Raw genomic sequence first — 19,045 nt, 5'->3', positions numbered from 1 at the left:
GTAATTATTCATGTCACCCTTTAATCCCGATTTTTGAATTGGGGATACATTTGCATGTCTCCAGTTTACAGGGACCTCCCCTGAATCTAAAGATGCTCTGATAATCGTTGATAAAGGTTTGCTTAGCTCTTTTGTTTTGCTGCCTCCCTTAATATAACTAGATAGATCCCATCCGCCCTACGCCCCTTCATGATATTGCATCTTTAAGTAAATTCTGCATCAGTATACTGTGATCATCGCAACCTAGTGGTTCTTTATTTGCAGATGCTTAGTGCATGAATAATCACTACTGATAATCAGATCAAGATCATTACTCTCTCTTGTTGCCTCCCTAACATGCTGCTGCTATAGAAAACAGTCATCCAGTCATCAAAGAAATCTACAAAATGTTGATGGTGTGTGGGTGACCAACCCACTAGTTCCATTTAAAATCTGGAAAGTTAAAATCTTCTAATATAAGACATTCTGATTTTCTGGCCTACTCTTTCTTTATTTATTTGTTCATTGTACTCACCACAGTCATTAGGCATGCAATACACCAACTCTCAGTTTTGTTTTCCCCACTGCTTATGTCACACCAGTCTGACTCAACATTTCACTGGCCACCCATGTTAACTGGATGCACTGCCATAGATTTATGTGCTTCTTAACTTAGAGCATAACTCCTCCTTCTCCCCCCCCCCTCATGTTCTGACCGGCTTTTCTATATATATTGTACTCTCCATTTCAAATTCTGCATCCCTTATATCCATATGACAATGCCTGTGTTGTACTACACTGGGATTACTGCATGAAAGTACCTGGGGGTAATTGTGCAGTCTGATGTGAAGTTCTCTCCAGTGCACATGGGCTGCCTGGACAGCTCATGCGGTTCTTTCAGTGATATACAGGAACTTTACTAGATGGAATAAGGAGGTGATTATCACATTGTATAAGACAGCAGTCAGGCCACATCTCAAGTACTTCATACATGTCTGGTTGCCTAATTTTAGGAAGAATCTAGAGCTGCTGGAATAGGTACAGAGAAGAGAAATTGATACAGAAAAGAGGGGGGATTGGTGATAGGAACAAAAGGGTGCTCTTACCTAGAAAATTACAGCATCTAGAGACTTAGGCACTTGCGAGGTGATCTGATTGGTGTGTTTAAGGCCTTGAATGTCTTCAGTAAACTCAATACTGATGGGATTCTTCCTTTTACTCAGACCGTGCACATGAGGGAGCATAAATTCAAATTGAGGAAGGATAGTTGCAGATTAGATATGCAGGGTTTTGCCTTCAGCCAATGGGTGATTGCTGGAACAAGCTACTATTGATCGTTGATGGTTTGAATAAATTCAAGGAAGAACTAGACAAACCATTGGAGGGAATGGATAGGTGAATTTCTCCCCTGTTCTCTTTTGCTGCCTTGGTTTCTTGCATCATTTGCCACTGTTAATATTAATTACTGTTTTCTGTTGAAATCACAGTTCTTTTATGTCACCTGTTATATTAGTGCTAGATATTTTAGTTCTCTTTCTTACCCTCATTTATATGACCCAGTTCCATATGTGTTGAGTTTAATTTATATGCAAGCACAGTAATATTACTGCATACCTTAATAACATTTTTTTAGGAAAGCAACATGCCTATTTAACTGATATTAAATATGTACAGTGGGGCCCCAACATCGGATGGTAATTAGTTCCACGAAACACATTGTAAGTTGAAACTAATAATACATCAATTTCCTGTAATTCATTCCCCAACAACATATAAAATAGATATTTTTTACATGTTATACTTCATTTTTACATTAAAAACAAGTGTTTTATAAAGATTATTTAACAAATAGTCATAAAACATTAGTGCAAAGCTGTTGAAATCATTGGTGGCATAGTGTTGGTGGGACTCTATCAAGTGTCAGTGTCTTTTCAGTCTTTTGCTGCTACTGGCAAAGAAACTGTCCCACTAACAGTGGACTGTTTTTGATGACTTTTTTGTAGTTTCCTGAAGTAAGAAATGACTTTGTCTTCCATTTTGCACATCGTGAGTGTAGCGTTTTACCACTTCTCATAAACGCTCCCAACAAGAAATAAGCTTCAGCTGACACTTTTTGAGTGTCTTTTTCTTCTTCTCCCTCACCAGTGTCACTCTCTGTAAATTTCTCCAACTGTTTTGGCCCCTTTGACCTTATTGACACTCATTAGCTCACACCCATGAGAGCCAATAAGGTCCTTCACATCCTCCAACCTCAAGACCCATTGATTTACCAAGGGTGACAATCATTTGTCAAAGCACCATCATCTTCAAATCCGTCAATGTTATGGATAATTAAAGGCCAGATGTTTTCCCAGGCTGCATTTAAGCACCTGGTGGAAACATCATTCCAAGAACTTACAATCAGCCTCACACAGTCGAGTGTGTTGAAATTCGACATCCAAAAATCTTTGAGGGTGAGAGCATTTTCACCAGAGGTCGCTGCAAAGCAACTTGCGAACACTTTGTGATGTAGATTTTCTTGAAGTTTGCAATTGCTGGTTTGGTTGAAGAAGAGGAGTGGTGTTGGGTGGAAAAAGTTTGACTTGAACAAAGTCAAATTGTGCTTAAAGAGATTGAACAAGGTTGGGATTGTTGTCTGGCACATTATCCAGCAGGAGCAGTGCCTTCACAGGAAGCTTATTTTTCTCAAGATAACTCTTCACTGAAGGAGAAAAAACTTCAAGCACCTATTCATTGAAGACATTCGATAATCCAGGCCTTCTTGTTACTGCGCCCAAACATTCCCAGCATGCCTTTGTCGACCTTTTGTCGTTTAAATACTCTGGGGGTGTTAGAGCGATACACAAGCAAAGGCTTCAGCTTAAAATCTCGAGGCATTAGCACCCGACAGGAGAGTGAGCCTATCTTTCATTGGCTTGCGCCCAGGTAAGCTAGCCTTATCCTTAGTGATGTACGCGTTCCTGGGCATAAGTGTTCAAAGTGCACAGCACTGCCACTGATTGATGGAGCTTTAAGTTTCAGATCGTACAAGTGACGTTCTGCTTGCCATGAGTTGAACAATAATAAAGATACTAATTGGTTGAGAACAATCTTGTACGAATGACGTTCCATGCGCCACACATCTGAAAATTTCCACCCATGTATTGTTTCAGCAATATTGGAAAGCTATCGGTACCTGCAAATATCATCGTTCCTTAAAATAAATGATCGCATGGAAGGTATATCAGTTACTGAGAATATCAGATGTCGATGTCATCGTAAGTCAAGGTCCCACTGTATAACCTATTTTTTATTTTATATATACTGAATTTATGAAAATGAAGTTGTGTAGAATTCTAGAGATTAAAATTAGAAATATTGTATTTTCAGATAATAGAATACAGTAATGTTGTGTGTTTAATTATCGCCATTAGGTGGTGCTGCAACACAGACAGTTAGAGTGGGAACTCCGACCACAATCCTGAAGACAGCAGGTGGAGTTAGTGCATCACCTGGGAAACAGATCATTACAGTTCATAAAGCAGGCACTACTTCAAGTCAACCACAGATTGTCACACTGGTTAAGACAAGTCAAGGTGTCACTGTTGCAACAGTAAGCTGCTTGCATTTCATTTTGTTTGATATCATGGACTGGTTTTATTATTATTCCACCAAAACTACCCAGTATTGCCTGTGCAAATTCCATGGAATGCAAATTCATGAGAGAGAGAGAGAGAGAGAGAGAGAGAGAGAGAGAGAGAGAGAGAGAGAGAGAGAGAGAGAGAGATTTAACTGAAACTTGAAATATTTCTCTGTTTTCTAGAGGTTGGTTTTACAAAAATTATGGCAACTAAACAATATATAGATTTCACTTACATTGTCATTGATTGTTGAGGCAAAAAATGAGGTTGAGAAATTTCTTACATGATTGTTGTTACAGATTATGATATGGTAGAGAATTTTCTGCTCCATGAAAGCCACCATAACAGAAGGTCATGAATATTGTAGTATCATGACCTGTACGTTTCACTAACAAATTTATGCCTGTTATCTCAGCCAGTCATCCAGAATGAGCCTATTTTTCAAGTTCCCTCCCAACAATTAAATTATTGAAAGCTCACTGTAATAGTCCAAATGCTTGTAGAAGATGAATATATTTGCACTTTAGTGATCCAATAATAGGATTGCTGAATAAAATGTTAGTTTTGGGTTAGTTTTTGATCTAAACAGTACTGCTGTCCACATTCAGTTTTTGAAAAATTTCACAAGAATTTCACTGGAAAGAGAACTTTGAGAAGCAGTAACTGAACTTTATGTTTTTAGATTGGGCGCATATCTGTCAATAATTTGAAGTAAATGCATAAAGTTTTTATTGGATGTGGGGGGGGGGGAATCCCTCTTACCATAAGTGCATTTTTGGTCCATGTGTTGCAATTTATAAGTGGTAGATTGACGTCAAATTGCATTTACTAGCCCACTCAGAGTGCCTAATGTGATTTCTGTCATACTCCCCAAGAGTCAGTTGGCCTATAGCATAATACAACTACCATCTTACCTTTACTGGAAGTAATTTCACAGTACACTGACACCATGTCCAGGTTTCCATGATTTGACTCAAGGAACATTCTTGCCATCTTCAGCCAATTTTTGATCAGATGCATCATTCACTCTCCCTATCTCTCTCCTGAACATACAGTATTTGCAAAAATGAAATTCTTCATCTTGTATGTTTGACCCATGTTTTACTAAGCCCAATTACATTAGCATTAGTTGACTTTATCTGAAGCTCAAATTAATTTAATTCATTTCCACTATTCCTGGTGTTACCGTATTGACAAATCAAGTTTTCTATGTTATTATTTTTGACACCCTTGATACACCCCTATTGTTACTCAAAAGTGCTTTTCCATGTGGACTTAGATTCCTGGTGAATTTTGCTTCTATTATAGTTTACCTTCAGTATTTAAGGTAATTAATGGTTGCACACAGTTGTTCTCTATGACAGTGTGAGTAATTTTCCATGTCATGTCACTGACCTGAATCTATCTTGTGCAGACTCTCCCCCATTATCAGATTTTGTTTTTGACACCCTTCTGTCTTTCATACAGAAAATGTTCCCTTAGAATTGAGTCCCCAGTTTAGACTACCTCCCGCAGAACCAAAACATTTTGTATTGGTTGATCCACTTCTGGAGTCCTATTTTTGAAGTACGTCATCTGATATTTCCTCAGATACTTGTTTTTGGTGACCCTCCGATTGAATTTGATCAAGGGCACAAACTCCTTTCCTCTGAAACTCCCTCACTCTTAGCAGAATTGGGTTTTTTCAATTCAGTTTATTGCACTCATAACATCTTGCATAAAGAATTCAGCTTGGCTAGTGAGTGCTCTGGCTATATGTGACAGCAAGTGAAAACACACACAAAAAAAAAAGCTGTAGAATCACCACTTGTATTTCCACGCTCAATCACACCTTTTGGCATTTTATGTCTTAGTCTCTGGGTGAATCCCTAATCTCTTTTAAATAAAATATAAAATTACAAAAAATCTGACTATAAATTGGAAAGAGCTCAGTTTTAATCACTATATATATCACCCTACTATAATGTACCATCTTATGCAATTAGAAGCAAACTTTTATTTATGTGCAATCCATCCAGATTTAAGCAGAGCAGTAACCCCACTAGCTCTGCCATGCTTAGTTGCATATGTAACATGGATGAGTATTAAAAGTATTACTATATTCTGAATTAGAAGAATAAGGTACTATTTGATCATATCTGTTTGTTTCTATGATTTCTGTTTCTGCACTACAATTTGAGAAGAAAACTTTCCTAAAACAAAAAGCATAAATAACGTTACTTATTTTGAATTTTTTGGTTATTAGAAATCACATTCATCATCCTTTTGCAAAACAATCTTTTGTGTGGCTGTGCGTGTGATTAAAATTTGAACAAACTAGTTAAAGATGGGAAAAAAAAATATATGATAATGTAGAATAATATTCTGTAAATTATATTTAACAGAAATAATTAATGCTAATGAAGAGTCAATTAAACATTACATCAGTCTGTGGTATAAGAAAATATGGAGAACTATCAAAAAAAAAAAAAAAAGTGTAAACTCTGTGCGGTAGGCAGAAAAAAAGAAGAGTGGAAGCAGACAATGCCATTAGCAGATATTAATGCCCACCATAAGAAATCAGCTAGTTACTAATACTGTAAGGAAGAAGTATGATTACCCTGAGTTATAACCAAAGAGAAATCCCTAAAATAATAATAATAAAATATTAATTAATAAAAATTAATAAAATTATTGCTAATTATTAGTAAAAGGATTGAATTGTATGTTATCAAGGGCTAGTACCATTCAATACATCTTAATAATAATCAGCAAAAGCTACCTGTTTCTGATTGCTATTTGCCAGTAACCACAGGACCTAAAGATAGGCCAAAGTGAAAAAAGGTAATAATTTATTAGCAATTTAGTAGGTTAATAGTAGAAAAACATTTATCCCAACAGATAGCGGACAGGGCAATTAAATACAAATGCTGAGAGGGTGGGTGTTATGAGAGGGTAAGTAATAACTTATTATTTTTCATCATATATATATATTATAAACTTATTTATACATTATTACTTATTAAATTATGGTACTACTTGCGAGCATCAGGTTTTTAGTGACCCCAACCAACCCCCTAGTTATATGTAAATCTAGCCCTGGTATGGAAAGTCTTACATATATAAATATATATCATGCATAAGTAAAAAAAAACAACAAATTGTTTGTTATTTGGTTTTTAGAAGCATTAGCAACTAAGGCCATATTGCTCCGGCGATATGCGGTGGTCATTCCCTCTCCTTTCCTCATCCTCCATATTTGGTGGTCATGGGCTCGAACCCCTGTCTAATCAAGAAGCGTGTGCTACGCACTGCTGCTCCTGCCCACCTGGCTACAGAGGTGCCACCAACAACAACAAATGAATATAAATTTAAAGAAGATAAGAGAAAGCTGAAGAAATTGGAGAAAGTTAGCAAAAGTTAGTGAAAATTAACATTCTCCCTCATGGCCATACTTCTGCTACTTCCTCAAGGGCTTTGAGCAGACATATAACCATACTAGAGGGACGTATTATACATACCCATTTCTGTAATCTCTATACCAGCTTTGCTAGGTTAACTTTAGGTAATTACTTGGTGGATAATTTAGAATAACGAGAGTAATCTTTTTGAATATATGTACTTAATTTTAAATAAACAGGGTGGTTTACATATATGTCAGCAAACTGTGATAGGAGATTCAAAGCCCTACAAGTATGTATCAGATTGAAATATCATAGTACCTCACCTCCATATCCTGTGGTGGTCAGTCTGAAAATATTCAATTTTCCCGCCTTCATTAGGTTTTGTGTGTGTGTAGTACTATTTGTTGTGCCAATGTACCAGGTTTTATCCGTGGCCTGATAGTTTACCTTGCCATAGGCAAAATCTAATGCTTTGCATTCCTGAGAATGGGCTGAATGTTAATTAGAATTTAAAGCTTGGGGAATAGTATATTTTTGTTTGTATTATTGTGGGAACCAGATACAATATGATATCAGTTTAAGCTAAAGATGAAAAGCATTACTTATATTCTAAATTCTCCAATTTATCCCGTTGGTATTATATTTACAAAAAAATTAAGGTTATATACAGACTGATGTAATGTTCAATCAGTAATGTGATGGCATTAATCTGTTCTGATATTCTTTTTCTATTTGTATTCCTCATATGCTTTTACATAACTTTATATATATATATATATTATTTATGTATATAATTGTTCTATCTGCTATCTTTTGAGCTAGCTGTTATTCTTCTCCTTGTTTAAGTTCTGCAGTTACTGGCAAAGAGCAATCAGAAATAGATAGCTTTTGCTGATAATTATTAGGATGAATTGAATGATAATACCATTTAGTGACTCCTTTTACTAAATAAATAGCCAGAATTTTATTAATTTTTATTATTTTTTTAAGGGGCTTCTCTTTGGTTATATGCTCAGGGCACTAATATCTGCTAATTGGCATTCTTGGCTTCCCCATTCTCTCTGATGCACATAGCGTTACACTTTATTATTTTTTTTTTTTAGATGTAAAATTCTCTATATTTTTACACACACACACACACACACACACACACACACACACACACACACACACACACACACACACACACACACACACACGAGTTCCTGGGTTTGTGAGGTTTTTTTTTTTTTTTTTTCCAAATATCAACAAAATCGAAAATATGAACATTAATTGAAAAAAATGAATGTTAAACTTTCATAAATACCACATTTCAAACCAAGTGTGTAGCTATACAATACAGTGCATCCTGCTTTACGATATTAATCCATTCCAGAGACACCATTATATCGTGAAAATATCGTAATGTGAACCCAATAGCACATTGCTTTATAGTTATTCGTTCCAAAACCTCGGAAGTTGAAATTTTTGCTATATAAACAAATTTACCTCTCTAAAAGGTAATTTTTATAATGTAAGTCACGTTAGTTACCAATTCAAATTGGTGAATGTCAAATCAATTAAAATGCACTAAAATTTCATCGTTTTCATATGTTCCGTTATAAGAATCAATTTTGAATGCCTTTGTGATTTTTTCTAAAGCACATTTCTGCAGGTCATGACCATAAAACAATAAAAACACTTTCCTCTTTCAGGTTCATTGGGCTTTTCTATTAGTGGAATCAATTATAAACGGTTAGTAAACTCCATGTTATTGCATCTGTGAGCATCTAATTGTGAAAATGCCAATAGCTGGAATTGTGCGGATTTCTCCCTCATGGTGAAACATGTTTCCTCATTCACTGCAATCTTCAATCATATAAAAACAGAAATAAATTTTCAGAATCTGCTCTTCATTCCTTTTTTTTTTTTTTTTTTTTTTAAGCTTTGTAAACTTGTAACTCTGCACGAATTATGTTTGTTGCAGTCTCACATGTGCGTATCATGTTAGCTGGTTCCAGTTTGTGTATGTGCTGCTGAAAAAATTGCATATGCATGCTATTAGTAGTAGTAGTGGCATATGATGCAAGAAAGCAAGTGTGTGAGCTTATGCAGCATCAGCCAAAAAAAAAAAAAAATCACACCATTCTCTCCAAATGCCTGTCCAGTTCCTCCTTAAATTTATTTAACTTATCAACTTCCATAATGAGAGATGGAAGTTTGTTCCAGCAATTAACCACCTGCTGGTTAAAGGCAAATTTCCGCACATCTATTCTACATCTGTCTTTTCTTAATTTGAATTTATGCCCCTTTACGTTCGTAATCTGAACAAATGGAAGGATCCCATCAGAATTCAGCGTGCTCAACCCATTCAAGGCCTTGTACGCCTCAATCAGATCACCGCACAGGTGCCTAGTCTCCAGCCACTGCAATTTGCAGAACTTAAGCCTCTCTTGGTAAGAGGATCCCTTCATTCCCCTCACCAATCTTGTTGCTCTTCTCTGTACACGCTCAAGCAAATCTACATCCTTCCTAAAATGAGGCCTCCAGACCTGTACGCAGTACTCAAGGCGTGGCCTGACCATTGCCTTATACAGAGGGACAATCACCTCCTTTTCCCTGCTAGCAAAATTCCTATATATCATTGACAAAACCCCATGACCTGCCCTAGCAGCCTGTCTACATTGCTCAGAAAACTTCATATCTGACTGCACAATTACTCCCAGGTCTTTTTCATTTTCTACCACCTTAAGTGTAGTACCACACAGTTGGTACGTTTCTCTGGGGTTACTTCTACCCATATGCAGTACTTTGCGTTTGCCAAGGTTAAACTTCAGTTGCCACTTCTTAGCCAATCTACCCAAATTATCTAGATCCTGTTGCAGTAGCACACTGCCATTACTGTCATTAACAACCCTACCAACCTTTGTATCATCTGGAAACATTTCTACCCTAAGCCTGATATACCTTCATCAATATCATTGATAAATATACAAAACAACAGAGGACCCAACACCGAAACCTGTGGGACTCCACTAGTAACATTAGTACACGAAGAGCAGCACCCATTAATTACCACTCTCTGTCTTCTCCCACTCAACCATCCTTTTATCTATTGTAGCAACTTACCCTTAATACCATTCTGCTCCAATTTGTACAATAGTCTTCCGTGCGCAACAGTGTCAAAAGCTTTCCTGAAAGCCAAATATATGATATCAAAATTATTTTTTGTATCCAGTTCTTTTGTAACCACATCATAATATCCTATCAAATTTGTCAGACAAGACTTTCCCTTAACAAACCCTTGCTGTGTCTGAATTATTGCTGCAGTCTTGTCTAGATGATCCTACAGTGCATCTTTAACCAGTGACTCCATTATTTTACCAAGAACAGAAGTTAAACTAACTGGTATGTAATTACTTGTGTCACCCTTCGATCCCCCCTTAGTGAATTGGGGTACATTTGCACATCTCCAGTCCGTGGGGACCTTCCCCCGAGTCCAAGGATGCTCTCATAATTATGGCTAAGGGTTTGCTTAGTTGCTTTGGTGCCTCCTTTAATATAACTGGATAGATCCCATCCACCCCAGATGCCTTTCTTGCGTTTAACTTCAACAATTTCACCTCCACTTTGCTCTCAGTTATTACAAAATCATTAAGTATCCTGCTACAATTTGATAACCTTCTGCCATTTTCAAACCTTAATAACTCCTCATGTATGAATGTAGATGCAAAATACTCATTCAGTTTGTTTTCTATCTGAGCAGGATCATCAACAGTCGAACCATCGATATCAAGTGGACCAATTAGATTCACTTCCCTTCCTTTTAGAGTTTATATAAGTAAAGAAATCCTTGCTGTTTTTCTTAGCATCTTTTGCCAAAGATTTCTCGTAATCTGCCTTCGCCTGCCTTACCTCCTTTGTGACCTGATTACTGACTAGCTTATATCTGCCATAGGCTTCTGAGTCGCTTGATAATTTATATGCATCCCATGCATTTTTCTTCTCTGTCACTAGTCTCATTAGTTCATTTGAACTAAACCTTGAACAATATTTCTTAACCCAGTCTAAGTCCGCCCTGTTTTTGTCTAATTTTTAACCCTAACTCGAAAGTTGCTCCCCCTGAAGAAAACTAATAATTTCCATAATTTCTACTCAATTTTCAAAATTGAAACTCTCAATATACATAAACAGAAGTATATCCTTTGATTTCCTACCTTTAGCTCTCAGCAAAAACTATTAATTCACTCTAAAACAGCAAAAATATACGATCACATTTCAATTTATTAAATTTTGATGTGTCGGCAAAACAAGATCCAAGCTTTGAAAATAAAATGCGTTACAGCATTAGTTCAAAAATTTGCGCGTCAGTTCGGCGCCTCTGGCTAAAACGAATCAACACACGCGGAGAGATAATTGACTAGTCAAGCTTCTGTAATTAATGTTACCAAGGTGATCCAGGGAGAAAATGAAACTGTAAACAACTTTCGTGGAAAACAAACAGTTGAGCATCATTACTTGCAAACACTAATTGGCATGGCTCACTCACAACAGTTGCTTTATTGCTTTATTTACGATAGGTTTTGAAAAACTAAAATATTGCATTTCCTTTCTTCAATATGTATTATCTACTAACAAAAAATCAAGGAAATTCATCTACTGGAAGCTATACTGGAAACAGAAAGAAAACAAAAGAAAAAAAACTGTCTTAAAACTGATCACTACAATGCGCATTTCATTAAAAAAAAAGTTTGCTTTATTGTAATTGTTTCTAGAGGACTAAATCGGAACAGCAGTTTCATGGATGTATATTTGATCTTGAAATTTCAAGAAAATATTTCTATTCATAGCTGCGTTATAAACCTCGAAAACTGATATCGAAGGAACTTCACATGCATCTCACCTGGTGTACAAACGGGGGAAAAAAAAAAAAAAATGCGCATCTAGTAACAGATTTTGAGAACAATCCATTACTCGTAGTGAGGGATTGGGATATTGTAAGTAATTGTTATTGAATACTTCAATATTTCCTTGATATGCATTTGACACCATCAAAAAATTTCCAGAATAAAATTGAATTTTCATTATCACACAAAATCACCATAAAATGCCATGTGTTTCAATGCTTGAATTCCATTCTGAGCTGCAAATGCAATTTCACTTTTCTTGCACTGACAGAGTAGCCGTTCACCGAATGAAGAAAAACAGGGTTCATTTTCATGAAATTTCGAATTCCCTTCTTTCACTTGAGGGAAAAAACTCCTTAGGGGAGGGAGTCCACCCTTTCTAGTCCGACCCTGGAGGGAGGGAGGGAAGGAGGGAGGGGGAGAGAGAGAGAGAGAGAGAGAGAGAGAGAGAGAGAGAGAGAGAGAGAGAGAGAGAGAGAGAGAAATAAAAACCCTTTTGGTGGGGAGAAGGCCAAGAGATTATTGTCAAAGGTCCAGAGAGCTAACTTTCATTTATTTTATTTATTATTATTTTTTAAAATTTATTATTATTATTTATTTCTTTTATTATTATTATTTTTTTCTTGTGTTGTTCTAGCAATCGATCCTGGATTGGGGCTTTCCTGGGCCGGGATAATTCTTCTCCTCTTTTCTCCTTCCCTCTCTTCATCTTATCCAAGTTTTTCTTTCCTCCCTGGGAAACTCGTTCCCCAGGGAGGAGGGCGTGCATATAGTAGGGAAGGCTTTGCCCTCCTGCTAGGGACGAGTACCTGGAGGCAGTCATCCAGGTGATCACTGCTTCCAGGTAGCCAAAATGCCAAAACACAACATCACAATACAGAACAAACACATAAGCTCACAAACACAGTTTTTCTTTCCTGTCATTTTCTCCCGTGCAGGATGAAAAACTTCTCTCACTCTCTCTTGCCTTCCTTTTCATCTGTCTTCATCCAACATGGGATGAAGACTAAGCGGGATGATTTTTTTTATTTTTTTTTTCACGACATAACACACACTGGCCTTACCTTGACAGTGCGTAAAAACTGAACAGGGCAATGAGGCGGAGATGAACTTTTGTTCTAGGAGCCGCCCATACAAAAACTCAAAAAAAAAAAATAAATAAATAATAATAATAATAATAAATAAATAAATAAAAATAATAATAAAAAAAAAAATGCATTGTAGCTCTAAGTCAGCTTCATCCTAGGATGGCGAAACTGCAATTGTTTTAGAGAACAATATTTTGCATATTTACTTTCTAACATTATTTTGCTTTATAGCTCTGTTACAATATTTTGCTTCGTTTCTTTACATTATTGCTGTAGCAAACGATATCGGTGTGCATGATGTTTCATCAGAGATGCTGGAGTTCTAATTAGTCAGTTCATCCCAGGATGCGGAAGTACTAATTAGTCCGATTTTGGTCTGGTGTTCATTTGATAAAAAATCCAGAATAATTTCTCTGGAAATATTAGCTAGCGAACTGCATTATAAATTTCAAACATTGCTGTATTGCTTATCCTTTGAGTGACCGCATGTTTTCGCCTTGTACAATTGTTTTATTGTGGACACTTTCTTCCAGTCAGTAAAATCATTATTATACCTATAAAGTAATTCATTATGTTGGGGGAAACCGTTTTTGCTCTTAATTGATGTAGCACTTTCGAATTTCGCAAAGTGGATTATTTGAACACAACATACATTAGAAGGTTGGTAAAAGAGTTGATAATTGGTGGGCAGCATTCCAACAAACAAATTTTCTGTTTATATTCCATGATGACCACACGGTCAGAGATCCCGAAATAGAGAGAGAGAGAGAGAGAGAGAGAATACAAGAAACCGCACTGAATTTAGCAGTCAGACTCATCTGCTAAAAACCACAGTAAAACAATAAAAGTGATGGGGAGTAAGTCTATTTGTCAGCAGAGTTTATCTGTTTATTGCAGCTCAGAACAGCTTTATGACTGTGGATAGTGAATTTATTCGGCTTCTGAACTAAAACAGAATTTCTCCCTTTGCGATGACATTGAAGCGTAACAAGCAAATATCTTCTAATGATACTTTTTGAGCAGCCGTTAGTTGTAATCTGTTAGCTTTGTATTGTTAGAAATATTGCAGTTATGTGAACAATACACGTTTCAAGAAAGAAAGAAATTCACAGCGGATGATTTTTTTTCACTTTCTTTTGATGCACCAGTTTTCGAAGTTTATAATGCAGCTATAAATAGAAATATTTTCTCGAAATTTGGTTAGAAGATGGAAACTGCTGTTCTGATAATGTTTACTAAAAACAATTACAATAAAGCAAACTTTTTTTTTTATCAAATGCGCATTGCACTGTTATCAGTTATACACCAGTTTTTCTCATTTCCAACAGATGAATTTCCTTGAACTTCTGTTCTTAGGAGCAATACACGTTGAAGATAGGAAACACGATCTGTTCACCTTTCATAAACTGTTATTGCTGCTTTATCGCTTTATTGCTTCTTATGTCAAGAACAGTAGCTCCTGTTCGTCTTTTGTTTATTTACACTTCTCCCTCCCCGTCTCGATGTAGCTGTATGGTTGACGAGGTCATGTGATATATACTTCCCACGCTTCGCTCGTATTCAGGCGGAGTTGTTTATCAGAACTGCTACTCTCTGTAAAAAGAAATTCGCGCGCTTTACACCAAGAAACGAATCAGGTGTCAGGTTTCATAAGCTCTAGGCTGGTTAGGGCGGGGGTAAAAAAATTTATTGAAAAGGCCTAAAAAATGCATACTTGATGTCACATTTTTGTCATTTGCGTGAAATTCAATAGAAGGTTTTGAAAATTTAAGTGGGAAAATTCAAGAAAACAGTTCTGGCTCCAACTATAGCGAGTTTCAGCTTTGTAATTAGAGTAAAAATTATAGAATTAACTTGCTGAACCCGGATGGGAATATGGTTAATAGGTATGAAACTTTTAGTAGCATCCACGATTAATTCCTTGAATGCTTCCCACTTAGAAGTTACCGTTGGTAACATCGTCAGTTGATCCCACTGTACAGAATTTAAAAACTGTCTGAGACCAATGTACTCAACTTTACGGAAGCAAAAACCCTTTCCTTTACCCCTGATGGTAATTATATCTTTAAATAAATCCCACATCAGTACACTGTGATCACTGCCACCTAGTGGTTACTTTATCTGCTAATTCTTAATACACAAATGATCACTGCTGATAACCAGATCAAGAGTATTACCCTCTCTGGTTGCCTCTCGAACATGCTGCTGCAGAAAACAATCATCCAATAAATCCACAAAAGTCTTACTAGTGTGTGAGTGACCAACCCACAAGTTCCAGTCAATATCTGGGAAGTTAAAATCCCCCATTATAAGACATTCTGATTTACTAGCCCACTCTATTTCTCTGTACAATTGTTCATTGTACTCATTCGGGTCATTAGGCCTATAATACACTCCTTATTTTTGCTTTCACAGTGCTTATGTCACACCAAACTGACTCAACAGTGCGCTGTTCATCTATATCAACTGGATGCACTTCTTTTGATTTTATGTTTTTCTTAATTAACAGCATAACACCTCCTCCCTTCCTATCCTGTCTATCCTTTCTGTACACATTGCACTTCCCACATTCCAGTTCGGCATTCCTTATATCTGTGTGACACCACGTCTCTGCTATCCCAACAATATCCGCCTTTGATGTCTTGACCAACACTTCAAATTCATCAAATTTATTTACTATACTTCTACCATTGGTATACATGTACCTATTCTTATTATTAATTACCTAACACATATACCCACCTATTTCACGATGACTGCCATCAGTCCCTGAAACCCCCAACACTCCTTGCTCCACGCCGCTGCTTATTCTAATAGAAGTAGCGCAAGAATCACCTTCACCTCTGCCTGCAGCTACTTTTAACCTTTTAGTCTGTGAATCCCCCTCCAGGCTATCAGTTTTCCGACCCACCTAACACTTCCACGATATCATTAGCAAATATTCTTGCACCCTTTCTATTTAAGTGTATCCCATCCCTGTAGAAGCAGTCTCTCCTGTTAACATGCACAGACCGTGCTGAAAAAAATTCTACCCCTTGAACCTTGCACATTCCCTCCAGGGCTGAATTGATTGACAAGGCTCTCATCATGTATTCCCTCCTATCGTGTCTAGGCAGAATTGCAGACACTTTCTAATTTAACCCTAACTCGCGACTTTTTTGCAACATTGACCTGTATTTGTTAAGTAAATCTGCAGATCTCCTACTCTTAATGTCCTTGGTGGCAACGTGTACAACAATATCACCCTTTGTGCCCTTAAAAGGTGATATATGCTTTACGTCATGAACTTTTGCCCCTGGCTAGATGGATAGATGGTCCTGTTCCATCTATCCTTTTTACACAATATATTCCCAGTCTCCCTGATAGTAGAGTCACCAACAATAACTAGTTCCTTTGGGACCAGCACATTCTGCCTTGGAGATTGCCGGGCATCAGGAGCTCAGTCCTGATGCCCAGGAGTGAGCACTGTTGTTGAGTTGGGCAGCTGAGAGCTTGACGGGCCCCTCAAATTAATTTCTTCGAGGGCATCTACTCTACAACTCAAGCTCTCATAGATGCCCAGTAGAACGCTGAGTTGATGCCTAATTTTTCGACACTCTCTGCACCTGGCACACACAAAGACATCCTCCTTGGCTAGATCATGTTCTGTTCCAGAGAGTTCGGCAAACATTTCACAAGTTGCACATTTTTTTAGGCTTTGATGCGTTGGAGAATTGCCCCCCCTCCCCCGAGTCACAGCACTCCTGCCACTTTGTGCCCGTTACTTTGCTGCTCTAGTCTGGGGCATGATATGTTAAATTAATGAGATCAATAAATTTAATAAATTAATTGTCAATACTACACTATCTAATAGAATCCTAAATGCAGTGATGTGTATTATGCTATATAATTATACGTTAGAGCTGCCTAGTTATCACAATTAAAAATTTGAATTCCCTACTACTCTATACAAAAACAATGGCCGCAAGATTCGAACGAAATAACGGTTTTACGTATATTAAGTAGTAATCTACAAAAACTCTTTATTAAAAATAAAAATAACCAGCGTAACAATAACCATAAGACTACATATAAAATACAGTATAAAATAACAATTAGGTAAATAAAAAGGAAAACACTTATCGATTTTTCGGAGCCTGTAATTCACAGCTGTAATATTTTTGTTTATATTGTGAAATATAAAGAAAAGAGAAGAGATTATCTTGGAAACAAATGCCTCTTGTAGCATTTCTGAAGAAGGCGACTCCTTGTGCAACAAACCAACGAGTGCCAACCCAACAAAGAGCGATAAATGAGTGTGTATTATTCAATGATGATGAAGAATAAACATTCTTTAACATTTGTAAGTCATAAATAATTTCTTTAAATTGTAATTTGCTTGATTTTACAGGCTATATTTTCATTTCTTTGGCTGAATCAATCGTTTAATGATAAACTAATTAGCTAATTTCATTGTTGAGAGCATAACCCCTGTTTTTAACATTATGTCTATGGTTTATAAATTCCAGCTTTTCAAGTTTCGCTTTCGGTAGGAATGAATTAACTTGTAAAGTTGGGAACTACCTGTATATAGTGGAGCTTGGATTATTTGAAATTGCTTAATTCAAAATATTGGTTATGTCGAATTATTCTTCTGCCCTCCTATTCTATAAAAAACAATTATTTAATTCAAAACTTGGATAATTCAAAATAATTTTGATCTCTTCAGCTTCGAATTATCCAAGCTCTACTATATATATAAATATAAATTTTAAATAAACTGGCAATAAAGAAAAGAAAGAAAAAGAAAAACAGAAGTAAGAAAAATGAATATAGCAAACATCATAAGCTGAAAAAGCATTGCCTACTACATATTGCAGAAACATAATTTTAGTATAAATGAAGGTTATGCCAGTAGTACGGTAAGCCAAATAAGAGGTGAATCGAAAGTAAACCAGTACGTAAAACTGCAACAAACACGGGGTGGGGGAATAAATCAAGATAAAGGGTGTGGCAGATGCGATGTGCTCCTAATATAATTTAGAAAAAATGCTAATTCAAATTTCGTGGTACCCCCAAGATTGCATCAGGTCCAAATTACATAAAATATCACCATAGATGGAGAAGAAAACCAACCACAACGACCTGACCACTAAACAAACATAAAACAACATAAACTAGATGTGCATGAACAGATACATCAGAATGTCCAAGTAGTGGGAAGTAGTATAGATTAACTAATACAAGCACATGTGTGAGAGAGAAAAAATGGAAAGAATTACTTCCTAACTTTCAAAGCCATGAGAAAGAAAACAATATTAATTGTTTGTCTTAGTTAGAAATAACCATTGGGTTCCCCAAAGTATACCAGCTTTGTTTCTATTCCCACTTCTATTCATTTTAATGCTTTTATTCCTTTCTTTGTTAGTATATAAGTGCATTCATTTTTTTCTTTTAAAGGTGCCTAAAGTGAGCTTAATCCAAAGTAAATCGGGATCTGTCCAGGGACAGCAATTGCAGGTAAGTGGAATACACCATATGAAGATAAGATAAATCACAATCTAGTTATGGCAACAGTTATTGAATGTAACTTCTGTTTCACTAAACACTTAGTCTTCTTGGAATTTACTATGTCAGTATTTTTTAGTAAAGAAATCAGTTTGTCTAATTTAGCCAAGATGGACTTTTGTACTCATCCTTTTTGATTAATTCCAAAAGACTAATTATTGTACAGTTATTATCTTCATCGTAGTGAAAAGTCAGCTTACACTTATTTTAAAATTACTATATTTATTCTACAGCACTGCAGCTGAACCATTATGTACAGTCTTCCAGCATAATATGTGGGTTTGCTCTGTAAATAATAGATAACAAAATGGCTCCAAAACTCTTAGTAAAAGTCCGAAAATCTGGACTGCTCGGGGATTGGGTCGATCCGGAGTTTCCAGATTCTCAGGCAGTACTTTTAAAGTTCAAATTTAAGATGGAATAAAGAAGAGATGACCAGGTTAATTTTGACAGTTTATTCATTACCAAGTGAAGCATGCTTCATTTATCGAAAAAACAAGCAGTTTTAAAGAAAAATAAAGTCAACACCTGACAAAGATGTA

The 19,045-nt window shown here is 36.4% G+C and overlaps 1 protein-coding gene across 3 annotated transcripts in view; it reads left to right on the top strand.

Moving 5' to 3' along the window:
- The window catches only part of Hcf (Host cell factor), a 722,783-nt gene that overhangs the window by 365,329 nt on the left and 338,409 nt on the right, over window positions 1–19,045 (top strand). For all 3 annotated transcript variants that reach the window (XM_090372788.1, XM_090372787.1, XM_090372786.1), the window contains exons 12-13: window positions 3,393–3,571; window positions 18,396–18,455. In XM_090372788.1, the coding sequence (XP_090228914.1) occupies window positions 3,393–3,571; window positions 18,396–18,455 (239 nt within the window). The remainder of the gene's footprint in view (window positions 1–3,392; window positions 3,572–18,395; window positions 18,456–19,045) is intronic.

This window comes from Mastigoproctus giganteus, chromosome 4 (assembly GCF_048544385.1).
Source record: "Mastigoproctus giganteus isolate SK-2022 chromosome 4, ASM4854438v1, whole genome shotgun sequence".
Lineage (NCBI taxonomy): Eukaryota > Metazoa > Arthropoda > Arachnida > Uropygi > Thelyphonidae > Mastigoproctus > Mastigoproctus giganteus.
This window is presented reverse-complemented; position numbering and strand designations above follow the sequence as displayed.